Genomic DNA, 27,067 nt, shown 5'->3' with positions numbered 1-27,067 from the left:
GCACAGCCCATAGCCGAAGGGAGTAAGTGTGGGACCTTGCAAGGGGAAAGCGAGGAAGGGTGTACAGCGGTTTTCCATGAAGGAGAAACCCTGGACAAGCAAGAACCCCACTTTGCGGAGATGGCCCCCGCAGACCAAGGGGAAGGGCGCTCCCAGCCCTACGGCAGCGCGGGCCCGCGGGAAGCAGGACAAGGAGCGCGCCCAGCGTTGCCGGCCTGGAGGAGAGCGGGGACCTTGGCGCCAGGAGGAGGGAACAGCGCTGCCCAGCCCGGGGCCTTGCGCGGGGACGCCGGGGGACGCAGCGGCCATGTCGTGGGGGAGACGCTGTGGGACGTCGGAGTGAGGTGAGGGGCGCGCGGCAGCCACCCTCGGCACGGCGCGGGGCGGGACGCGGGCGCGAGGCGAGGGCGGCGGCGGCCCCGCGGCGGGCGGCGGGGGCCCCCTGCCGTAGCGGCGGGCGGCGGCGGGCGCGCGGCCGGCAGGGGGCAGCAGGCGGACGGGGATGGCGCCGCCGGTGCGGCAGGTAGAGTCGGTGCGGGGGGTGTTTTCCGCGCATCCATCACTGTCACCGGGGACGCGCAGCCACTTTGATGTCAGTTGCCGCAAAAATAAAAGCGAGGCGGTCCGGGGAGCAGCGGGCACGCTGCGAGCAAAACTGGCGGGGACGGGCGCTCCGCAGAGCGCCCGGGGGCTGCGAGGGAGCGCGCGTCCGGTGGCGGGAGCGGGGGAGGGCAGCAGCGCAGCCGCCAGGTGTTGCGCGGAGCCCCTGGCCAGGAGAGCGGGCAGCGCAGGGAAAGTAGCGGGCGGCGGTAGACGGCCGGGGAGCGGGGACGGACACGCCGCCCCAGAGGCGGAGGCTTCGCCCTGTCGGCCCAGCGGCAGCGCCGCGGGGCGGCCCCGTGCCCTCACCGCGCCTCGGCCCGGGACCCGTGAGGGGCTGCCTGCCCTGCTATGCCTGGCCGCCCCCGCCCCGCCGGCTGCGCGTCGGCTCCGTGCCCGAGGGGGAGCCGGCCGCCCGGGCCCGCGCTGTGAGGCGATGCCGCTGGCGGGTCGCCGTCTCCCGGGCCCCCCCGCCCCGCCAGGGCTTCCCGAGTGAGGCCCAGCCTACCCCCGGCGCTGCCCTCGGCCGGGGCTCCCCAGGGCTCCCCACGGGATGCCCGGGCGGGGCGGCGCGGGGCCGAGGCCGGCCTCTCCCGGACGCGGCGCCTCCCCGCCGGCCCCCGCCCGGCACGAGGGAGACGAGGGGGAACACGACAGTTTTAGTGACCCCCCCCCCCCGCTCCCCCGCCGGCGCTGACCGGGTTCCTCAGTCCCGCTCCTCGGGCGGGAGGCAGCGACCCGCGCCCGGGAGCTCCATCCTCCCGCGGGGTGGCAGGGGAATCCCCGGCGCCCGGGACGGGACGCGGGGGCCGGGGGGGGGGGGGCCCGGCGGAGGCCTGCGGGGCGCCGCGGCTGCGCCGCGCGAGTGAGCGGGGCTGTGCCGCTATCGCCCTAGGTAGGATGGACCTGCCCCCCTGCCTCTGCCCCCATGTCCAATAAGAGGAGACCCGGCTTGACACCTGCCTATATACAGAGGACGAGAGCAACATCTTCAGCGCTGGTCTTTGGAACGGGGGGGGGGGACACCAATCCAAAACACAACACATCAGGTCAGAGCGGGGGGCTCGGTGGTACTATAAAACCCCCCCAAGACTATGACTTCCAGTAAAATTGAGATGCCAGGGGAGGTGAAGGCAGATCCTGCAGCTCTGATGGCATCTCTGCATCTGCTGCCTTCTCCCACTCTCAACCTTGAAATCAAATACACCAAGGTAAGTTGTGTTCGTTTGTTCTGGCAGGGAAATTCACGGCTTTCCCTCCAAAGGAGGGATTTTGCTTAAAATCAGTTTAATTCTGCCCTAACCAACTTGAGTGTAGAGACAAAAAACCTACTAAAAGACTGCCTTGAATCTGTAATGAAGGAAACAGATTTTTACCCTGTAATCATCTGAAAAACCACAGGATAATAGAAAAGCAAATTAGATCTGTTGGGACTGGCTTTGCCACTTTACTTCTCTTGAAATGTAGTATTTTCTACAGAGCTGTTGGGGTTTATTTTCAGTGCAGAATCAGTAGTTCTCAAATACGCTTCAGTTGCTTTTGATGTACTTCAGAGGAAGTTACTATACATACCTGTATATCTCAATCAGAAAATAAAAATGTTTTCTTTCTTGAATTACCCTGTGTGCCCAAGGGACTCTTTTACAACTCCTGGAGGACTCTTAATACCACCAGGTTGTTACAGCACTGGAACAGGTCTCTCTACTAACTTCCGTGATACTTGAATACACCCTTGAACAATATTGCAAGAGGGCATATTTTTTCCTACTAACCTTTAAGACTAATTTTCAGAAAGAGAGGGTTAAGAACAAACCCATTGGGTCAATGTAGAAAAATCTGCTGTTTTTCTATGGTGTATTATGGGACTAGATTTTTTTTGTTGATTAAAATGGGCTTTAAGAACAGTCACTTGTTTGTAAATGCAATTTGAATTTTTAAATTCATTTATATATTTTGAAACGTTGCATCTTTAGTATCTTTAGTTAAAGAATGTTTTCATTTCTGTTGGAGAAGTTTCAAATGTATTGTATAAACAGATTACAATGTGTCAGACTTTGTTTCTAATTACCGAGTAACTTAATAGGAAAATAAGCACATCAGCACTGGAAAAAGGTGATAACATTTTTATCTACTGGAAATACAATTTCAGGAGCTTTAAAGCTGATAGGAAACTCATTTTGGCCGATGTAGTGTAATTTTTTCCTCCATATCATCACTTTAAAAGCTTTTCATCTTCTCTCTTTTTTAAGCGGGTGCCAAAACTAATTTGTCCCCTGATTTGTTACAGCAATTCCATGTTCTAGAGGAATCTTTCAGAGGAAAGTCAACTATTTTAGATTTCATTACATTTTAATGCAAACTGCAATATGCAAATTAAAAGATGCATATGGTTTCTTGCATATAATTTCTTTGAAAATAGTTTAAATAAATAAGGAATGTAGTTATTTGATGTTGTGTGGTGTTACACTTTGGGAGCAATCATACTGTTCAAATAGTATTTGGTGTGAATTTTGTTTATTGCTGGTTTCAGTGTAAAATATGCTTCCAGAGTGTTCGGTGGATAATACTTGAGAGTAGTATCACAGTCAGTTTGCATAATAAGTGTGCTTGTGTTTCTCTGTTCTAAAACTAGAGAATTAGTTCTAAAAATCTTCAAAAAAGGTAACAGTCATCAGCAATCATATCTTTCTATCTGTGAGAATGTAAGCTGGCTAGTAACCTTTAATAATTCAGAATATATAGTTCCATCATCTCAGCAATATGTAAGAGGTTACACATTTTATACTAATGGAACAAGTAAAATAAAGTTATTTTATTTCAGTATTAAGCCAAAATCAACAGCAACGTGTTTCTTCTAAGCTTGGTTTTGAGGTATCAGGTAACTCCTGGTTGCTTTTGAGAGAAATTTGCTTTAGGACAGGTATCGAATATTTCACTTGGCATATCCTCTCTCTCTGTTTTTCTGTCTCGCTCTTCCCTCCTTTTTCTCTTTCTCTGCAGGAAATACAAGTGATTTATAGATAATTGGAGGCTTCAGCTTGGAGTCTTGTCTTGGGCAGGACTTTTATCCAGGATCTACTTTCCCACCTATTACAAAGAAAAACAATCAAAAATGAAATAATGGATTGTAACTTGATTCTTTTGGGGGAGTGGTCACTTCATGTCTTAAATGACAAACAACTTCCATAAACAATAAATAACATTACACTAAAGCACTTTAGCAAAAAAAAACCCCACAACCCCAAACCTTGTAAAATCAGACATCTGTAAGCATTCCTAGCAGCCTCTCTCCTGCTTATTAGCTGAGAATTTTAAATACACAACCAGGACACAGGATTCTTGAACTCTTTATTACAGCTGTCTCTGAATGTAAAATCTTAACCATTTGGGAGTTAATTCTTTATGAAAAATAGAGGTACCTGTGAACATTTAAACTAAGTGAAGTAATTTTAAAATATGTTTTGCCAATTCTATTTCTGGAATTCTAAAATTGGGAAATAGACAGTTTTGTTAAGATAGAACATGTTAAAATTCCAGGAATCCCTAAATGAGATTTGTTAAAGATTTGTCATATGTACCGGAAAAAAGTAAATTTATTATTCACTAATCTTTAAAACACTACATTACCCTTGGAATTACTATAAAAGCTCCTTCCAAGAACATAGATAAAAGAAATACTACCCATGTAATTTTCATGTATTCAATTATTTAGCAGAATTATTGAAACTTGTGAAATATTCCTCTGGTAGGTCTACTGAAGCGAGCAGAAAACTGTGTGTTAAGTCCTTCTGATCTGTACACCTGATGCAGCGCACAGAGGCAATGTAGTTTTTCATTGGTCAGAAAAAATATATTTAATTAGTGATGAAAATTACATGATGCCATGTTTTTATGTAAGATGTGCAGCAGCATCTATTGTGACTTCAATATTGGGAGTCAGCCTACACTTCTTTAAAAAACCAGCCATTAGAAATATTTTTCCCAGCTTTTTAATACCTTGTCTCTGTGAAAAGTGCTTTAGATCTGCGTAATAAGAATTGGTGAATAGAATGTGAACCAGACATGAAGATGAGTGTTCAAGCACACAGGGTTAAGTTTTTCTGCGTGGCTGGCAAGTAGTAAAACTGCTACATGCAAGATTCTCTCTCTTTTCATTGTGATGACTCTAATTCTCTACTTCTTAACATTAACATCTGGGGAGGGATTGCATCTGCAGAACAGGGGATCTTCCAGTATTGCATGGAATTAGGTTATTCTACAGCCCTGTGGCACAGCAAGCCCTCCTCAGACTTGTCAGGAACGTGTTGGCAGTGCTATGCTCCATGCGTAAGGGAGCACATAGGTAGGAAGGGGATCCAGCCCTCTCCTTGGCAACAAGTCATACTTCTGCAAATGTCAACTTTATGCCAGAAACTCTCCCAGAATGGGCTGCTCCAGAAATATCAGATATGTGTGACAAGCTGTAGCATGATGTCCAGTAAGGACACATTATCAGCATGTTTTGTATAGGAAGCACACCCCTGAGTTGATGGCTCTGAGAACCTGATAGCTTCTGAGGCTGATCAGAGGGTTCTCAGCTTAGTGTTACATTGATGCCTCCCTCTTTCATGCTCTTACGAAACTCTATTCTCCCCCCTGAGACTTGAGCGTCTCCCAAGTATCTGACAGTAGACATGGAATCAGCCCAATGGATTGAGCCCTTTGCAGCGTTTTCCTCCTGATATCTCTGTTTGAGGGGCTAAAGGTGTTTCCGCAGGATGTGGCTATCCTTCCTTTGTTATGATATAATCAAATCTGCTTTACAAAGTATTTTCATAGTGGTTTTAGTAAGTCATCTTGACTTCAAAAGACAGCTTGGTATAAAATGAGGACCCTAGGGTTCTGTCCTGTCCTAGCTCTGTCACTACATCATGTAACTGAGTGAACAAACGTTCTCATTTTGCATCATGTTGGGGTCACTAATCCAGCTGGATGTTTTGTTTCTTGCTTACCAACTGATTTAAGTCTGAGAAAGAGCTGAAGAACTTTAGCATAAGGAAAAGTTGAGGAATTGTGGTTTTGAGAGCTTTTTATAAAGAGGTGCTCTAAAGGTGTGAAGTTACAGCGCTGTGGCAGTGAAGAGGTACAGAAATGTTTCTGTAGTAATAGCCTGTGAATTGGCTGACAACCATATTTTTCTGTCCTGTGTAGAAGGGTTTGCCTCTACTCTTACACCATAGGCTAGTATCAGGTCAGTTTCTAAACACAGACCAGGTAAACTACCCAGCACTGCAAGAGAAAACTGTATAGAGCAGTTTGTATTAAGTGTAGGCAAACTGCTTCTGGGTAGACAAGAACTAACAAATACATTTCAAATTCTGTCATGATAAGCATTTGGGTTTGAAGTGTTTTGTTACTACGCTTCTGTATTTTCATTCCCATTGTGCTTTCTTGGCATTGTCCAGAAATGAATGCTGCAGAACACTATTATAAATTCTTTTCACGAGAATTTCCAGAATGTGTTTCCCAGATAAAATTCTAGACTGACATTAAGATAGGAGGTAGGAAATCTATTTTATTTACAATAATATGCAGAATCTTTGTCATTTTTTGAACAGAAGACGAGCTGTGGCAAAACTCAGGTAAGTGATGAATACGTGCTATTTCCCACCTGTCTTTCCCTGAATGAGCTCACTACTTCAGTGCCTTTTGAAGTCAGATTCAGTGACTGATACTTGAAGAAATCAGCTAGCCTTTTGGGTCAGCTCAGTGAGCGCTGTCCAGTTACAAAAGATGGAGCACAGAAAATCAGAGTGTCTGCATGAAGAGCAGACAAATAGAACAGCTACTTTTCCCCTTTGTGGAACACTTCAGCATCTGATGCTGACACTAGATATGTCCCTCTCTATCATCATATATGAAGTTTTAGGGTATGTACTGTATTTAGATTTACTGTTGTTTAAATCTGCAGTTTGAATTCTCTTCTAGTGTGTTCATACTCTGTGCTTACTATTACAATCCATGAACCCATATAGCAATTGCAAACTATGCACTTCCTTCCAATTAACAGCCTGAATGTAGGATTCTTTCTTTCCTCCCAAACCTTTAAGGTCTTCTGCACAAGCCCAATTTACCCAGGTTTTGCATGAGGGATCAAGGAACAATTGTAGTCTTAATGCATATCCAGTCCCCTGCCTTTGCTTACTCCAGTACAGCTGCTATAACCATGTTAATTCAAGAGCATTAAAAATACAGAAACTACCAGGCTGAAACTGGCAACAAGTAGATAACTACTGGCAGAAAATTACTATATTACTGAGTAGGTAACTATTGTAGCAGTGACCTCTTACTGTGCTGAATTTTTAGGGAAAGACCGAATCTTTAGGGAAAATGCAAACTGGTTTAATGCATCAAGCTGTACGGTACTACATTGCTGGCTAGAGGTAAATTTTCTTCTCTTTGTCCAGTCTATAAGGTCAGATGATACACTGAAAGACAAGAGCTATTAGTGTTTTTCTCATCTTTGCAAAAATGTTTATGATTTCAAGTATTCCAATACAACAGATGCATATATTTATTTGCACACCGAAACTGGAAGGTCGGTAATAATCAGAGCACTTACCTGAGTTGAAGAGCAGCCGAATTCATACCCCTGCTCTGAAGCAAACAGAGCAGAAACCTGAATATGGATCCCTACTTTCTGATGGTGGATAGGTCCCAATTTTGGATGCTATCCACCTTTGGCTTCTCTTGGAAAGAGTCTCACATTCTCTCCTGTTGGATAATACACTTGTAAGTATTTATGAGGCCTGAGAGATATCAACTTGATAGCCCAGTGGGCAGGACACTCATGGAGGAAAAGTAGGATTCAGGTCTTTGCTCCAAGAATACTCATGATGTCGGACAGAGCAATGATTTGGTCCAAGATCTATGGCTGTCTAGGCATTGACCCTATTGGGACTACTGAGTTGGGATGATGTGTCTTGAAAACACGCTTTCATTCTGACAAAAAAAATCCCTCTTTAATTCTCCGTTCCATTCTGTCCTTCAGAAACATTTCCCACAGAAGTTCACCAATCCTGGTACATTTCCATATTAAATTTCTGTCTTGATGTATCCACATTTTCTGATAAAAAAATCCCAACAGTCCAAAAATTCTTGATGATCTCTGCTCAGCTTGTCCATCTCCCCTGTCCATACAGAATTGTTCCCCACAGACCTTAATGGGCTCTGCCAGTTTGAAGTTATTCGCTGCCATAAACTGCTTTGTTCCTGGGAGCACCACACAATGGAACCACTGTATCCGTTTGTCTTCCCTTCTTTACAATGCACATTAACAGCTGCCTTCAATAAGCTGTCCATAGACATTGCAAGTCACTGGGAACATATCAGCATCTAAAAGTAACTTGAACCTTTCCTTCCAACAGGTTTTGCTTTGCATTTACTACCTTTGGCAAATTTCATCTACCCTTGAGTTGCCCAAATGCCTTTTAAGTTCAGCCCCAGTGATATTTTCTTCAGTACTCTGATTAGTCTCAATATTTTTATCTGCAAACTATGTACCTTACTATTAATGATCTGCAAAAGCAGGTGAACCAAGATATTGATTGCTAGTCACGGTAATGAAGGGGCACCTTGCTATTAACCTCTTTCCAGGGAGAATTATCCATTTATTTCCAGTCTTTTTATCTTATCTCTTAACCACTTTTTAATCCATGGCAGGACTTTATCTTTCACCATATGGTTACTAACTTTCCTTAATAGCCTCTTGCTAAGGACTTTATCATCAAAAGCCTTTTTAAAGTCTAAATAAATTATATCCACTGATTCATCTCGGCTCCTCATTTGACTAACTATCTTCCAAGAAATCTCACAGGTTTACAGAGATAAATGACAAAAGATGAGTTCAGTGGTCCATATCATAAATTCTTAGTCAGATCCTGCATAAAGTCACATTTCTTCTTTTACAGTTTTGCAGCTATCTTTCCTAAGACTGAACTGTAACATTTAGCTTTTTATTTCTGCAAATTGTTTAATTCTCTCCACTTCTAAAAAACACATCTTTTTATCTGTTTGGTTTTTTTAAAGAGTAGAACTCACTCTCTGAAACAAGTAACCAAAACATCAACTCTAGTTCAGCTGAAAGAAATGAGAGACAAAAAATGCATTTATACAGAAACAACATTATAAGGAAATATAATATAAGCACAGATGTGTAAAGGTTTAAAAAAAATCTTCAGAAAGTTGCAGTTCTGTGCAGTCCTCTAGTGAGGAATCCTCAGACAAGTGCTGGCATCCCTACTCAAGCACAAATAAGTGCATAAATAGCTATGTGAAGACTTACTACTAAGTAGTATATGGAGAAAGATGAAGTCTAAAAAATGATTGCCATCTAAGGGCCCAATCATTCATTACTTTTGTGCTTACTCAAATGGATAGAGGAATTCCTGTTCAGACTACATACACCTAACTGTTTTTACTCCAAAACACAAGTTCCATATTTCAGAATTTGTCTAAAAACATATTTCTATTGACCAGCATTTTCTGTTACTTTTAATAGCAATCTACCTTTGCGACATGAATGCAACACATCAATTTCAAGTTACGCAGTGTAACTAAGCTTTAAATATAGGAGCACTTCATTACTAAAAGTATGATACGTGAAGCCACATCAAAGCGTTGCTCCAATAGCATTGCTGAAACAGTCTCCAACTGACAAAAGAAAAAAAGGACTTCATTCTTGTTCACTTGAAGTCAGTTCCTTTCCCAGAGAGCCTAGTGAACTAGATTTTTACCTTATGACTTGAAACATAATACATTCCAGCTTTGTTGGACTGAAGTGGGAAAATACTTCAGAGCAGAGAACCATCCACATCAAATTCTGTGACCCAAATGAAAATGTTTAAGGTCAACTCAATCTCAGTCAACCTCAGCTGGAGGTTAAAACACAGGGACCGCACTGACCACTAGAGTATATAGACCTTAATCTGTGAGGGATTCATAGGTAATGAAGACTTTGAATTGAACTCAGAATCTAAAGGGATGCCGGTGGGACAGCTGTGGAGAGGCCTACAGCAGGTGTTGTGGTTTCAGAAAGGATATACTTTGCTAATTTCCATGTGGATTTCCAGTATGCCCCAATTTAAAATAAGTGAGTTACAAAAATCCATTTGGAAAGTCACAGAGATGTAGGAGGTGTTGCACAGAAGAACAGGCTGCAGCCTCTTTGCTGAACTCAGATGGGAAGAGGATGCCAGGGAGACACCGTCCTCTCACTATGCTCTGGTCATGTCGCAATGATTACGCAAAATCCCTCAGTTTTGACTCGGAAGTGATCAGAAAGTGCCTTTCCCTACAGAAATTCCAAACACATGTATTTACACAGGTAAAGGCTTCACTCTAAAGTGAACTGATTTATTTCCAAAGCAGAGCTATTTACTATTTTAGGTAAATACAGGTATTATTTGACTATTGTGTAAAAGCTGATCTTATCCTCTTGTGAATAGGTCAGCATGCCTTAAATTTGGCCTCAAGTGACTAGAGCTGGTCAGAACCTCAGGTCTACATTTCATCTGAAATATGATCTCTCCAATTGGAAGGTCCTTCCAGGTCTGTGCTGTGGCATCGTGTTCTCATGCTTCAGTGGGAAAAACATCACTTAATACATCATCACCACCCCCACCACCCCCCTGTTATATCTTTAGTGGCTTTTGTGCAATTCCTAATGCCTCAGCTTTTGAAAACTGGAAGAATTGAGATGCGTTACCATTTGGGATTTCCTTCAGGAACTTTATTTCAACTCTTTGCAGCACAATTGGGACTGAAGCACCCTTGTCTTGGACATGGCCTCTAAATGATCTCCAGTCTATTGCTGGTGTTAGAGTTTTAGTAAAGATGAGTCCCCAGAACAAATATTTTACCTGTCCTTCTTGTAGCATTCAGACTAGTGGCTCTGCTTTTCTTCCCTTGGCCCTACAACACATATTAAATTTTGGCCAGAAATATAATCTACTTTGGTATAGCCAAATTAAGATCCCCCCAAATAAGCAGCCACTTCTGGAAATATCTTCAGTCTCCCTTTTATACCTTTCATAGCCAGGTTGTTTTCGGAATCCACTGACTGACCCACAGCCTATATTTGCTTATTTATTAAACTTAGGCTTCTCTTGGCTGTTTTAGTTGTGTTACATTTTTGGTATTTTTCTTCAGAATATTTAGTGGCAATTTTAAATTTTCATTTTGTGTTTTGCAGCCTTTTAAATTTAGCACTTTGTTTCTTTTTTTTTTGGCTTACATTACCTCTTGTATCTTCCTGCTTAGTCACCCCATTTATTTTCTTGCTTGTGCTTCCCGGTTTTAGCCTTGGGAATGCAAATCTTCTTTGACTCTTTCACATTCTTAAGCTTCCATGCTGATTCTATGGATTTTAATTTCCTAGCTTCAAGCAGGGAGTTTCTAAGTTACTTCCCCTTTTAAAAAAAAATCGCTTCTTGAAGTTTAGTATCCCAGAGAGTAGGGCTTCTTCATGTGTTTCTCTCCTGCAATGAAGCTGAAATTATTTATGTGGTAACCATTTCTCAGGGGTTCAGACACAATTTTTAGTCCTTGACGGGACTATGTCAGATGTTGTTTACATTAGGATACAGAAAACTGTATGTTCTCTAGACACTATCTCAATGGAGCTCTCACTGAACTAATACGCAGTTACTTTTGCACCAGTCTTATTACCTTCATATTCTTTTTCCACTTCAGTGCCACTTCAATGTCACTTCAGTTGCTCTTATCCAGAAGTCAGTACTTCACTCCTGCTATTATCCTTCATGATCTACGCTGCCTCGGTATCTGCGGGTCTACGTTATGTGTTATGTTTCTCTTCCAAGAAATACCCACGCAATTCCTTGCACACAGAGCTACTCCCCCCTCTCTGCAGCCTGACTTGTCCTCCCTACCTAGCTTATACCTAGAAATCGTGGTATGCCTCTGATAATTCTCACCCCCTTATGCTCAAAAAATGCTAGTCTTTTTCCTCTCCCTGATACAATCCAGACCACCCATTTTCACACTTAGATTTCTTACGCTGGTTTATAGGCACTTACGCTTTTATTTCCTAACTGTAAGATGACCTAGATGAAAATTGTGATGTAGGTAGTTGAAAACCCCCGTACAGTCTTTTCAGCTCAACCACTAAAGCACTTCCCATGACATTGCACCTCACTCTCATTTACTACTCTGCTGGTGTAAAAAGTCCTTAAAATAGAAATTAGATTTAAACTGGCTTTTAATACTTCTTGCACTGTCAAATTGATTTGAGAAGGCATTTATGTAACTGCCAGTTGGATACATAGATTTATTTTTTTTTTTTTTTAAGGAACCACTTCATTTTGTTTTTTGAAACATATTTGGAGTTTATTTAAAATGTTTTTTGCATCCAGGCATAAAAGCACTGTCCTGATTCCACTGGGTATTTTCAAAACTTACCAGTATACCACACCATACACATTTTACATTTGCTTATGCAGTTTTATTTCAGCTGTAACAGAAATAGTTTGTTTATTCTTGAGAAACTACCAAGAAATTAGTACCTGCCTTTCCAAATCAAGGGGTTTATTTTATTCTCTCCAATTTCTTCAGTTGTGACGTATGGCTGCCGCAGTCCTGTACCGGAATGGCCTGCACTGACCTTGAGAAACATGCACACATGTTTTTCAGGACATCTGGCTAAGCCTTCACCCACTTTTCCATCAGTGCCCATCAGTGCTTGATGGGCTTTTTTGTTGGTCTTCCTCTTTTTGTCCTTATCACACTTTCTTTACTACAGCTACTTAACGGCCTCTTCTGTCTTTTGTGATGTCTATGGGATGCTGTTTTCCTGAGAGGTGAGAATGAAGCTCTGCTTTTTCACTTGTCCATCTGAAATTGTGATATGAGACTAACATTAAACGGGTTAGCTGTGCTGATGATGACCTAGTCTTGGTGGTCCAGCCCTTTGATAGTGATTTTAAAATCCATTTGTTACATTACTAAAGATATTTTTAGCTAGCGTCACTCAACTGCAAGTGTTAATATTCTGCTCCTTCCATCAAAGCTTTTAGAAAGCATTAATTGATTCAGTCTCACTGTAAAACTGGTGACAAGGCTCCTTCACAGATGGGGGAGTTTAAATTTGTGGGAGTGTAACCGTGACTAACTCAGACAGTAGGTCAGTGTCAGAGGCAGGATCTCTTGCTAAACCAGCCAGACTACTAGAAGATAAAACCTCTTTTTCTGTACATTACTATTCTGGGAAATGGAAATACAGATGAACTTTAGAGCCAGTGTTTACATGTGAATGCATATCTGCAATTCTATATGGTATTAATTGCACACTTTTCTGTGCACTCACCTATATATCCACACACTGTATAGAGGAAAAGACCCCTTTCTTTGTGCTCTTTGCTCTCTTTCTGTGTCACTTTATCAGGAGTTGTCTCTGTTGTTATTCCCCTGAGCGTTGTCTGGGAGGCAGTGCCTTCCTTGCTGGAAGATCTGCATAATGAGTTCAAATGAAGCTGGAGCTTGCAGTGGTGCTCCCCTGTGCACTTTTCTGTTAGGAGGAGGAGAATTTCCATTGGTGCAATGCAGTTGACAGTACTGGAAGTCCAGGTTGTTGCCTCTGGTGTTGTTTCTATTCACTTTTCAAAGGTTTTCTTTTAGTAAGGTGCTCCAACATGGAGAGAGAAGGAAGGCCCTGCTATGTAGATGACAACCAGGAGCCCAGTGCAGAACATGCCCAACGACTGGTGCAGCACAGCTTTTCCTCCCAGCAGCTTTTAATGTTTGGATTCTAGCTGAAACACAAATGTGTTCATGCTCTTGCTCTCTGTCTCAGTTCACTGCTCTCCTTGAGGGAGCAACAGGACAAATCCTTGGTAACTTATTTCCTGGTTAAAAGCCTTTACCTGCCTTCCTAGAGTGGTTCCCTGTGACTGGGAGCCTTTGTAGTCAGCTCTTCCAGCTGTTTGCCTAAATGGTCTTCAGGGAGACTAAAAGCAGTGAACCCAGAATAACAACATTTGACTTCAGCCAGGTCCCATGAGAATTTAGTTATTACTTAATGGATTGAATTGGCGACATACCTTATACCAGATAACTGCCAAAGGTTGCATGAAATTAACCTTCACAAACGGCTAGTTATTGGTATACTCCTTGAAGAAAGCTGGGCATCAGGTGACATATGTTAGCTGTAATTAATACTGTTTTTCATACCTTTACATGCTAATACTATTTGCAATGTCTGCGTGAAAAATTTCTCAGATTAAAGTCTTGATGGTGGTTTTAGCCATTTAGTGATCATGTGTCATTGTGTTCACTACACTGAGCATAAATCCTGTCTTGTAAACAGCAGGGAGACTAATGAGGTTTGCCCACATTCTGCTATCATTACAAGGGGTTCCAGCAGAGAAGAAGGGAATTTGGTTAGAAAGGGGAAGAGAAACATGAATTTTAAAGGAAATGGGGAAAAAAAATTCTCAGGACTGCATATAGGAACATTTAAGGAAGGCTTTTTATTGACAGACTTATAACGTACTTTGCTCATTTAAGGAAATCTCTGTATAGTTAGGTCTTGGTTTTGCCTTAGTCTGTTTTTTTAATACTGCATGTTTGGCAAAAGGTGAGGGTCATGTTTTTAATTTACACGCTCAAAGTTATTAGTCTGCTTCTATTTAAAGGTAAATAGCTCATTTTTCATGCAGGCCTACACCTCTATACAGAATAGCTTGCCAGTCATGTATAAAAATGTTAAACTCTATTAAATATTGGCATTATTTTGCTATACCCTGAAGTGTTTTATTTGCTTGGGACTGTAATCAGCTCTTGCAAGAACGCTTCACATCCAATTTTAGTCTTAGCACCACAGTGTACTTTGGGGTGTAAATTTGTCAGGTAGCCAAGCACAGCAGGATACTTTGACAGCTTAAGCCCAGTTCTCCCCAATCAGCCTTATGAATAATAAAAAGTAGAAAGACCTGTTCCAGTTTTGTATATGGAAAGTCAATGGCTTATCAACAGAAAGAACTGGAGGAGAAATCAGAACTGAACTCTGAGGAAAGGGAATCTAGCTAAAGGTTTCTTCTCTCCAGAAGAATATTCTAAAGTAAATAAATCAGTATTTCCCAAGACTTCTTATTGAAAAGAATTTCCAGCCTGAGAGATTTCATTGCAGCATTGAATGAAAGGTGTTGGGTTCCTTTGCATCTTCTTGAAGAGCAAAAAGGGTTTATAAATCAGACTTCTGGGAATTGTTATCTCACAGCTTCTTCTAACAAACACAACAATTTGTTTTAAAGGCTTTCACCAAAGATGTCATAAGTGGTAATCCCTATGTTGTAAGTGGGTACTTAATGTGGTTTAACTTAATGCTGAAGATGCAAAGCTATTCTCCCCCAAAGCCCATTAAGAACATCCAATTTTCTGGTAGACTAACACTCCTGCTTACTATCGTAGAGATAAGTGACTGTTTAACCAGGACAATAAGGAACAGTTTCAAACCAAGGCCGCAAAACTGAGTGGCCACAAAACTGGTCTTTGTGAAAGTTCAGACTTTGAATGCAAATGTCACAAGCTGGATTTTTTTTTTTTTTTAAGCAGTAGTTTGAATTTCTGTAAGTGCAGATATGTACGTACAGGCACTTTCAATCACCTTAATGAGCGTACTGGTGAATATCATTATTTATTACGTTAGTAAGCATGGTCTAGGTAGAAAAGGGCCAGTGCAAGCCATTTATGTAAATGAAACAAACTGATAAATACTGAATTTTATTTCATGTCGCCCTAAAGTGCAGATAATTCTAACAGCTTATCCAAGAAAACGCTTCTCATACTGCATGCTTATTTGTTTGTTTGACTTTTTGTGGATTCTGTACGTGCAGAATGACATGAAAGGAGATGTCACTGGCAACGTTTAGCAAAACATACTAATAGTAATATTTGAAAATATTCAGGATGCAAAGTAGAAGTGAAGGCAAACTCTCCAGGAGCATAAGCTGCTCACTTGGGTCTAATATAGAGTTAGCACTTTGCAGGTCAGTGGCTCTGCTATTTGTCTCTGACCTAACAGATCTGGAGTTCTTCACATCAAAACCAAGTCTTGCTGAGCTCAGATCAAACGTGTTAAGGTAAGGATCTTGCCAGTGATTTATCGTGCCAGGGAGGGGTGATCAGGCCATAAGGGGCCACTGCAAATGAAGTTGACATTCCAGCAATTTCTCATGTGTAGTTATAAGGTATTTTCTCAGACGGAGCTTTTAAGTCAAAATAAATTTGTCCATTGTATTTTCCTCTGTTGCCTATAGTGTCCGAAATCCTAGTTAGGAGTATTTATTTATGCAACATAGCTAATTTCTAAGTAAGAGCTTGTTCTTTGGTGATGAACATTTAAAATGGCAGTTACCTATAAATGATGATCTGCTAGATTCTTTTAAATGGCAGAACATGTTTCCCATGTACAAATAAATAGACTATGCTGTTTTATGTCACACATAATGAACACACAAAACTTGCAATGCACAAACAATGCAAAACACAACAAAACTATACAGACTAATACTAGTCTTGTTTGTACAAACCCCTCCTCATTCCCACTGTTTCAAATGAGTGCTTGTGGAAGGGTTTCCAGGATCAAGTTCTTAATAGCCACAACTTCATTAATACCCAGTGACAGCCCAATAATTGATTCTGTAAACAAATACTCCCTCCTCTCCACTCCTGATTCAATGGATTTTTAGAAATCTTTCATTATTTCATTTTTAAGTTGCAGTAACTGACATCAAGGATCATACTCCATAAAAAACACTGCCATCCTTACCTAAATCATTCAGTGATGGCTTTTCTTTGTTATTAGTGGAAATGTAGAGCATACTTAATTTTTTAGTCATTCCGGCTTCAGAAACAATGTTTTCTGATGCAGTGCTGAGCAAGACAGTAAATGTTCTTCTCCAGCAATTAAAGAGAGCTCTGCAAGTAAAAGGATAAGTAAAGCTTAGGAGCTTAGTTTCTTAGGAATACATGAAATATTACCTGAGCTATGGGAAAGTGTTATTGCTCCTGTATTGTGCTACTAACAGCAGATAAATTCTTCATGAACTGAAAAAAAGTAGAAATTACTTTGAGGAAGCCTTTATGTGCTGTCAGTAAAGTTTCTTCCCACAGGTTTAATAAGGCAGCCAAAAGGAGTAAAATGTTTGTGGTGGGTATAGTTCAACAGACAATACAATCTGAAGTTTCTTCTCTTTAGATTAATTTGCTTGAACAACCAGGCGCAAAATAATCTCTTTAATGAGACTGACTTGAAATAACGGATGCTATATCAGCATGTGGCACAGTGAGAAACTAAAATAGAAAAGGGTATCATCACAGTTTGGCAGCCTGGGTTTTGTGCAGGAAATACTTGGGGGGGGGAGGAAAGTAAGCATGCTACTGCATGTTGTTAAGACTTATTTAATCTTCTTAACTAATTACTCACACTTCCTAATTCAAAATCATACAAACAAAAACGTTTAGATAAGCTGGGAGTTTTTTCAAATGGGTGCCCCCTACAGCTTGGAAAATAAACATGACAGGTTTCCCCTGTCTGATGTGCTGCCATTTGCAAAAGAACAGACCCAGCTCCCAGAAAGACAGAAGACTAATTAAGACAGGAAGACAGGCAGGTCAAACATTTGGTGTGAGGGATTTGAGACATAGGGGAGAAAAAAATCATGTTACATTCCACTTTCACAGCAGACTGACAGAAGGCTTCAAGCCCTTTCTCCGATTCCATTTGCTGCTCAGAGACCCCAGATTCCCCCAGTTTCTCCTCTGAGTCATGCTCGTTTCCTAGCATACCGTTCCCCAAACCTACACTAGCTGTGAGCTGGCTCAGCGGGGGACTCTCTGTATCTACCTTTAAGCACCTAAATGATGTCTAGGTGAGTGGGCCAGTGCAACAGCCACTGGAGAGACAGGCCCTTACTGGGGGGGGGGTGGGGGTGGTGACTGAGCACTCCTGAGGCGGTGGGTGCTGCCCTGAGGGAGTGCTTCTCCCTCTCCTCCCACCCCACGGGGACTGGAAAGAGACTGAGCTTCTGCATTAGATGTCCCCATTAGGTGCTAGATCATATGAATCCTCCTCTAGCTTATGTCTGCCACGCTGAAATGTCACTGCGACCTTGATGTATTCACCTATTTTAAATACTTGGCTTCTGATCCAAAGTCCACTGATGTCAAGGACTGTTTTTGATTTCAGTAGGCTTGGCTCAGGCCTTGCTACTTGGAAGTTACATCCAGAGAAGCTGAACACTCTAGTCTTCTTATCCAGACATGTACCCTTGGCACGGGATGCAGGTTGCATAAACATAATTCTATTAGATTTTGACGTACTGCTGTGCTGACAGCGAAACCAGAGCAGCCTCATTCACTTCTTGTGCATTTTCTTTCCGATTCTACTTTACCCTCCTGCTGTAGTAAGTTTGTGAATGTTTAAAATTCGCCAACCCTCTCAGTACACTCCAAAGTTTGTAGATTTCCTGAGTGAATTTCAAGCTTGGGTTTATGAAGGAAACCCCCATTTATGGTAGACCATGTCTAAAAGCCATGACTTTCTTCTTCCGGCTCTGAGGTCCAAATGAGTTTTAAAAAAATCCCGAACACCCCAAAACACACACAGCTTTAGAAAAGAGCTCTTCTTCCTTTTCAAATCTTTTTTCGGGGGGTGGGGGGTGAGGGAAGGAGAGGGAAGGAGCCAGGACAACCCAGCAGCCAAAGAAGAAAAATAAAAATCAACATGTTCTGCTTTTGTTTGGCCCTCACAGAGCTTGCAGGATCTAGAGCAGGTGTCAAGTTTCCAGTGAAACAGTTTTGTCTCCCAGTACAAACATCCCTCTGGAGGTTGTTGCCATTGCTTCCTTTTCATCAACTGGGGCCTGATTCAGCTCCCACTGAAACCAGTTGGATTTTTCCTTTTATTTTACTGTGGGTGGGATTGGACCTCTAGTGGCTGAAAACCATCTATGTCCACAGGAGCTTGCTTGCCATAATTAAATCAGTGCCAAGTTCAGCGTTACTCATGTAGAGTTCACTGTTACTCTTCTTAAAACAATTACAGTTCCTCCGCAGCTGAAAGGCATCTCATTACAAGAACCAAAATCTGGGTAATTCCTGCAGGACTAATACTGCTCTGTGGTAACTATAATGAACGACATGATAACCATTTCTGTTTGTATCCTCAAGCCAGCCAGCCTGCCTTGATTTATGTAGGTGTATCTTTTGAAAGCGATGCAGTCATTGGCACTGCCCGACGAAAGGCTCATTCGCGGATTGCCTTGAGAAGCAGGATTCTGCACTGAGAATGTTTGGGGAGGTTGGCCTCAAAGTCTGTGGCCTGTTACTCATGATTTGTGAGCTGCCAGCAAGGAGCAGTGACTCCTGCTGTTCACCTGAACAATCCCCTTCTTAAAAATAAAATAAAATGGCACTGCTGATCAATTGCTGGCCAGTCAGCAATCGGTCTGCTGGGGTTGGCTTTTGCTTTCCTAGTGCCTACTTATAAACCAGGTTTTTGCTGATTCCGTAGCCAGCTGTTGGTTTCCAGTCACTCCCAGGAGTGCCCCGCAACACGCTCTGGCTAGAATGTGAGCGATTTGTTGTATCAAGACAGCCATAAAAGTGAAGGAAAACAAAGCTTGAGAAAATAAACAAGCTGCACCTCTGATTGGCAATCCCTTCTACTTCATTCCCTTACAATTGTACTAATCGTTAGGACTCTTGAAATGTTTCCAAAGGAGAGGAAATGAAGTTGCCGAGATGGGAAAGGATATGAAATTTCCTGACCAGACTGAGGCACAGGTGCCCGGTATCTGTGATGTTATGCAGTATTTACCAAGGGAAATGCTGCTGCTGGATTTTTTGCATGCCTCTAAAATTGTTGTATGTCCCCCCCACCAAAAAAAAAGTGCCATTGTGTATTTCTTAATGCCTCCAGCTATGAGAAGATGCTGAGGGCTGAACAGCTGTGATTCTTTTATAAAGTACTTTGGCATCTGATGCCCCATCCCCCATCCTTGCAGATTTAAAGTCAAAGGCTCTCTAAGGAGAAAGTCACATATGAAAAAAAGATCTTTGATGGAATGAAACTATAACCAGCTACTAAATCAATTGAGTTAGGAAATTCCCATTCCTTCCTCCATTCATCCAGAACCGTATCTCCTGTGGGAAGCCATTATTATTTGGATGTTAAAATCCTCTTCCTGTACCAAAAAACATTTCTGGAGCTGCAACAGCACAAAAACATTGTTTATTAAATCCATGGGAAAATAATTCCACCTCCAAAGAGCTGAATGCTAGGCCACTGTCTGTCCACTGGCTGAAGTTCTTACTTATCCAGCTGGGGAGCCTGAAGAAAATGTCTTGATGACATCATCACTAAGCAATATCAAATTAAGAACGTAGATCATCATTTCACTCGCACATCATTTGAGAACATTTTCAAGAAAGGAAATGAAAAGTTACATTGTTGCCACCTGTGTTGATTATTCTTATGAATTAAAGGAGCCCAAATTACTTTTTTTCTGTATGTTTTCAGAGAAGACAATACAAAAAAGAGAGGCAGTGAGCATGCAGGAATCCCCAGTGAATTTAAAAATCAGTTCCATTTTCCAAATCCACGGCTAGCCCCTGGGTGAACATCAGAGGGAATCTGTAGTGCCACGAAAACAAATCTCATTCGACTAAGAGCTGCAAAGGAGGTATTAGTTCTGTGCTGCATTTTAATTAATTATATTTATATACACACCCACAAAGATAGTTGTTTTGTACTTCCTCAGTGGTAAATAGCGATGAAAACACAAAATCCTATCCATTTTCTCCCTGCTCTAAATTTTGCTACTACTGCATTGCAGATTAGATTGTTCAGCCTGCTTTTGTACGCATCCCTTTCTCTTTGAATACTTATCACTCCAATTACCTGCATGGTTTGAAACGAGCATTAAGTTGCTAATTATTAGTAAGCCAACTGGGACAGATGGCTACTTAAACAAGATATTGTAGTTGTTTATTTGCAAAGCTTAATTTACTTTGCTTTATGCTAAAAACATTTACTCTTGGCTTGATTTCAACACTGATGAGCATCCAAAAATGCTATTGAACTCAGTGCATAATGCTTTTGAAATGCAGGTCTTATGCAAAATGCAATATATAATTTCCTTCCAACTACATGTCAGCAGAGTCTTAAAGTAACTTGAATTTTTACATGATAATTTTGAATTTTACTTTTCCTTTGTATACTTTTTTGTATGATATGGTATCTCAAAGGCTCTGAACAGTCATGTGCCCTGTAGGATGGGTTAGATTGCTTCCTTGATTAGTCCTATGGAACTCTGTCAACAGTGGCTGTATGTAATTAACCACGGGCAGAATTTGAACCTAGCAAATACAGGGTGGGACCATTATCTTGCAAAGTTCTATCAAAAGGTCTGTGAGAACGTGTATGTATGAGGAAGAGGTTATTGTCAGTACCAGGGGGGATGTGCCTGTTCTTTTAGGAAAATGCTATGCCCTCTCCATCTTTCATCTGGAAAGGAACAGAAGTTATCAAGACACCTTTACGATGAGATCTCATGAGAATGATGGCACTCCAAGGGCATGTTCGCAGAGGCAACCGGGAGCTTCCAACCGCACCTATTACACTGTAAGGCCTGTTTGAAACTTCCCCGCTCCACAGACATACACACCTCACCCACCCGCTACCTCAGCTGCTGCCCTGTTCTGCGTGTTGCCTTAGGCGGCACTGCTGGTGAACAAATAGCATTTTGCTTCCTCCTTAGACCATTGTACCCCAACTACAGCCAGATTCCTCACTTACAAGAGGCATTGTCCGTTTTGCCAGTTGGGTTTGTTCTTGGCCAAATCACTGTACTGACAGGGACACCTAGGTAAAACAGGAAGGTTTGCTTTTTCTCTTCCTGCTCTGACATTACTGCAGTTACTGGCTCTACTGAGAGTAGGTGGCAAACTAGATGTTCACGTGTTCCAAAATTTTTCAAGTGTTCCCTTCTTCCCTTTCCATTTTGGCACAGTTTTGTTGATAGCACTCAACAGGCCAGATTATTTAACTACTCACAATACAGCACAGCAAATACATGACATACTATATACTTTTTCTTTTCCTCACTGCAAATCACAAAAGGTAACACTAGGACTCAAACAAAAACAAATAACCTCAGTAACTCCTGGAAAACTCAAGTGGTTAATCAGTTACCTTTTATTTACATATATGTGCTTAATGCTGAATTAAGTTGTAAAAACCAAAGGCTGATTTATAGCCCCAGTCAGCCTTAATTAACATTGATTCCAGGGGAATAGTAAATGTGAATAGCCTTCACAATTGAGGTTGAACAATGAACTCACTGGGTGTTGTCCAATTTGTAGCATGATTTACATGGAAGCAAGCCCTCTTTTTTTTCTAGGGTTACCCCTTTTTCATCTGGTGTTTAGGATGGGTTATATATAATCCATAGATAGGAACATTTGCTGTCAAATATTCTCCCTGATTTAGAGTTAGCCTTTACTATGGTCACTATAAATAAGGCAGAAAAAAACCCAATTTGAGGCTTTGCAGGGATTCCTTGTTCTTGCAATGTGTCATCGCTTGTCCATTTCATGGCATTTTTACGAAGTGGCCATAATGAAAGTCAGATTAAATGTACAGGATATATACGTTTAATCAACAGCCATTGGAGTCAGTAGTGCTGGAAGAGTTATAAAAGCCCCTGTGAATGCAAATTTATTGCAAAAGAATCTGCGTCTTGGTGGTAGGAATATCTGCTGAATGGTACTACCTGACACAGAACACCTAAAACTTTCAAAAGTGAATTATTTAAGTGTAAGGTTTTGCTTGTAAAGCTGCCAGCTGCTGCATTTCAAGACTTGAAACTGTTCCAAAACATGGGACTAGGTACTTTATTTGTGCACTAGAGTAAATACTCTGATTTTACTGCCAATTTAAATGTGCTCAGTTTACAGTAATGAGCTTGTATAGGCAATACCTTGTTTATAGAAAGTGGAACAGGAAGAAACTAACATTAACCATTAACAGTAGCAATTTCTCTTGCCTTCAACTCTAACTTTATGCCAAATAGATCCTTCCCATGTCCTATCTGAAATATTTGCTATTACTGTTCTTTTTCTAAATCTGTGGGATAAATGGAGCATTCAATAAAATAATACACCTTATAGTTCCAGTCAATTTGAATTGCAATGCTCTCTTGTAATTCCAAGGCACTCTTTCTTATTCTTACGGTGAAATTTATGTTAAGAACAAATACATGTCCTGTGTACTAGCAAACCTGATGATAGGTGTTCATCCCAGCAGAACGTAGTTAACATTTTTTAATCTTTTTAAAAAAAAGAACAGACCACTTCTACAAGGGAAGAGTACTGACTTGCGGTTGCCTCCACTTCTCAGGTTCTTGTACTCAACCTAACTCTTTTATTCTTTCAAGACAGATCACACGAGGAACCTATGTGTTTATGTACATACTGTAACCTTAAACAAACATCCTTACATCTCCTTTGGCCATCTGTTCCTGAAGCTGCAAGCTTTTCTCCCTTCCTCTTTCCCTTCCCTTCCCTCCTCAGCACACCCACACACACTCTGGGCATGGAGTTAACTCCACCAAACTCAATGGAAAGGATGACAGTAAAATCCTTCTTCCACACAGGTCACAGATCTCAGAGTTTCTTTGTTTCACTTAGTCTAAAAAGCGACAATGCTACACCAGAAGATTTTGGCTTATGGTGTTAGTCACTAGAGATCATACTGGTGATTCTCTCATTATCTTATTTTGGCTGGGTTAGCTCCAAAATGTCTTAACGGGGCCTATACTTTGGTTTGCAAACCAGTGCAATCACTGAGCAGGAAGACACCACCCACGGACTGAGGAGCTTACAGTCCAAGGACATGAACAGGTTCAAGATAAATACAGTGTGCAAAGAAAGTCATAGGTGGGTAATGGTGCGGTAGGTCCTGGGTTCAGCTACCTCTGAAAACCAAAACAAAAAGGGGGGAAAGTAAAGAAAAGACAGACTCTGAAATGGATGGAAGGGCACACAGCAAGCTAGTGGCTGAGGCTAGAGGCACAGGGAAGATGAGGAAACACAATGGAAACACATCCATAAAAGCAAAAGCACATGTAATTGTTGGTTTCTATGCACAGTTGTTGTATTGCTGGGGTCTTTTCCAGGCAGGCATGGGTTCCTTTGCCCATGTCCTGAGTCAGCCGGACATGAGTCAGCTCTGAACCAGAAGCTATGTCACTGCAGTTAGTGTGGCACTGAGCCTGAGCTAATAAGCCCTGCTGAGAAGGACACTGCTACATGGCTTCCATTTGGCTTGGAGAATAGGTTGAGCAAGCTCATGTCTGGTAACAGAAAACTCTACAGACGCATCTTTGCCTTCATGTGCAAATACGAGCGTGCAATTTCTTTACTTTCTTTAAAATGCACAGGCACACCGGTGTCCTCACCGCATTCTTTTCTTTTACGGACACTTTATACCCTTTGGTGTTGCAACTGTTCATCTTGAGCTTTCTGACTGTATTTTCTCTTGGCTGCTTTTTTTGCTAGAATAGTGGTGGTGTTTTTCCCAGCTCAGTTTCTTCTCATCAATTTATGACTAGCTCTTTACTTGTTTCCTTTCTTCCTTACAGATATGTTAAAGCTTTGGTGATCCTCTTTCCTTAAACATGCAGCATTTTGATGCTGATGCTTTTTTTGCCATCAGACAAGTTGTAAACACTTAAGTTAGAGTAAGTTTTCAGCTACTTAGTTGGCAGGCTGGTGCGGCTATCCTCATTGTACTATTCCAAGCCTAAAAAAATGAGCAGCTGATCTATAATCATATCACACTGTTCTTTGACTAGAAAGGACTGGTATTGCATTCCATTCATTTCCATATGAAAAACATGTAGGTTTTTTGTCCTGGTTTTGCCACATCAAACTTTGCTATAAAGAAAACAAACAAAAAAGGAACCAACAACCTGACACCATTTAAGCAAAGTCCTTACATATGAACTGTCTTCCATCGTTTCCCTGAGCTCATCTGGCTAACCTGAGCCATGTACCAGTACAAAGGTAACAGCTTCTTTATTGCACGGTACGTAAGACAGCAGAAAGTGCAAGATTAAAGAGGTGGCAAAGTACTACTCTGGACAAATTGTTTGTGATGTTCAGTCTGCCTAATCAGTGGGACAGGTTTTTGTCCCAGCATCTACAGTGGTTCTGTGAGGAAACTGAACCGAAACTTAATGTATCATTCATTCTTGTTCCGTAGCCATGATCTAAACATATAGGCCAGTTTCTACCACCTGACTATTTCTGACTGGAACTGAGACTCCTGAATCATTCAAAGGGTCCCTTGGCTTTCTACTCATCCACAGTCGTAGGATCTGCATGGGGTATGGGGCTTTGCTTTGACCAGAGAAAGGTCCCTGTCTCTATAAACACAACTTAACCCCTCATGTAAAAAAGGGTGGTGAACATGCCTTCTATCTAGGGGTGAACTCCTGCCTCCAATGAAGTCAGTGGTAAAATTCCCATTGATTTCAATGAGGCCAGAACCTCCCCTTACACATTTAAAGTTGTATTTCATGGAATACAATGAAAGAACATTGATACCTGAACTCCAGGGGACCCATATGGTGCCTGGACTTTGTGAACACGTTCGTTCTTTCAAGGACAGGAAAAGTCTGAATACCTGGAAAACCTTTTGCTCAGTTGTTTTCCTAGAGTGACTTATTTCATATTTCCTAATAAATAATTACATCCTGTTCTTGAAAGTCATTCAGTAGAAAATAACTGGCATGTATGCAGCTACCAGTAAAAATCTACTTTAAACAAACTCATTTGTCATTACCTCTCTCAAGGCAGCTGTTGTCAGCACCATTAAAATTCAAATTTGGTTTGCCCATGACAATTAAAATGATGTCAACACTGAGAGAATTTAACAATTTCCATTGTTCCAAGCAGATAAGCAAGTTAATTCTGTGCTGCCAGCCATCACTGTAGCCATAATCAACTGACCGTATTGAAGAACTGTGATGTTTGAGATTATTCAGCCTTGACTGGGTTGTATCAGTGACCAAATGTTTACTTACTGAATTGAATGATTACTCCAAATCCTTGTCTTGTCTCCAGCAGTTTCAAGGATTTTTCTCTGATACAGGTATTTCTTTTTTTAGTTTATTTGTTACAGTTTTTGAACCAAATTTGAATGTCAACCAAGTTATTTAGTTTGATGTTGCTTCTATAGTAACACTGCCACAGAATACAGAAAGACATCAGGGGCTGACCCTTAGCCTGAACTCTTGAAAACTGTGATTTTCACAGGCATAAATAAGTTTCAACTCTTTTGTATTAGAATTTGCAGCCTTTCCCAGGAGTTTGTTGTTATATACATTACTGTTTGTTCATGCAGGAGGACTGATGACTTTTCTTCCTTTTCTAGATTTTCATCAATAATGAGTGGCAAAATTCTGAAAGTGGGAGAATATTCCCTGTATATAATCCAGCAACAGGAGAGCAGATCTGTGAGATCCAGGAAGCTGATAAGGTAATGCATCCCATGAATGGGTAGAAATGTATAACTAGATCAAAGCAACAGGTCCAGAATAGCACTGTTGGACGGTTATTTTATTTATCACAGTTCCAAAACCCATCATGTGACCAAGGTTGTACAACAGCAAATTTCATAAGCCTGGTAATGTTATTTACCTCAGTGCCTTTGATTTTTTTCTTCCTTCTTGACAGGTTGATACAGACAAAGCAGTGAGGGCAGCTCGCCTTGCTTTTTCTCTAGGTTCGGTTTGGAGGAGAATGGATGCATCGGAAAGAGGCCATCTTTTGGATAAACTAGCAGACTTGGTCGAAAGAGACAGGGCAATTCTTGCTGTAAGTGGCACATGAAAATCAACAGTCAAACCACCTGTCAGTTTTACATCCTGAGAGCAAATTAGCTCATAAATGTGTTAATATGAATTATATTTGAAAACTACACTCAGCTTGATGGCTACGATGGCTGTCTACTTAAGACCTGATCCAAAGCTCATAAAAGCCAACAGGAGTCTTCCAGTTGACTCAAATGAGCTTTAAATTGGACATCAGACAAATGAATGGGTGTGCACACACATGTACGCCTGTTATGTGCGCTTGTAACTTTTCTAAAATAAAAAATGGAAGACTGAGTGAAGTGATTTGTGCAGATATTAATGAAAGGGCAGGTGAAACGCTTACTCTCAACTGGTAACATGAATTCTGGGTATTGCACTATTTCGCTCACGTATGAAGCCATCTAAACGGTGGCATTGTTAGCGTTGTTTTCTGCATGTCAAGTGCTTTGAACTAAGCTGGTGAACATCTTAATTCCAGCTTTGTCAACACTTAAATCATCTTACCACCAGTGTATACTGTAAAATCGCCA

General features: G+C 41.5%; 1 protein-coding gene across 5 annotated transcripts in view; it reads left to right on the top strand.

The window, feature by feature from the left end:
* The first annotated feature begins 339 nt into the window (after positions 1-339).
* Positions 340-27,067, top strand: part of ALDH1A2 (aldehyde dehydrogenase 1 family member A2) — a 58,988-nt gene continuing 32,260 nt past the window's right edge. Inside the window, exons 1-3 of one of the 5 annotated variants that reach the window (XM_076348278.1) lie at positions 340-344; positions 26,096-26,200; positions 26,398-26,538. In XM_076348278.1, coding sequence (XP_076204393.1) covers positions 26,464-26,538 — 75 coding nt within the window. In that variant the 5' untranslated portion in view covers positions 340-344; positions 26,096-26,200; positions 26,398-26,463. Of the gene's footprint in view, positions 345-503; positions 524-1,510; positions 1,812-21,257; positions 21,281-25,691; positions 25,814-26,095; positions 26,201-26,397; positions 26,539-27,067 lie in introns of those variants that run through there. The other 4 variants (XM_076348277.1, XM_076348274.1, XM_076348276.1 and 1 more) reach the window with 4 other exon arrangements.

This window comes from Aptenodytes patagonicus, chromosome 10 (assembly GCF_965638725.1).
Source record: "Aptenodytes patagonicus chromosome 10, bAptPat1.pri.cur, whole genome shotgun sequence".
NCBI classification, from domain to species: domain Eukaryota; kingdom Metazoa; phylum Chordata; class Aves; order Sphenisciformes; family Spheniscidae; genus Aptenodytes; species Aptenodytes patagonicus.
The sequence above is the reverse complement of the archived record's forward strand: the minus strand, read 5'-3'. Positions and strand labels throughout refer to the sequence as shown.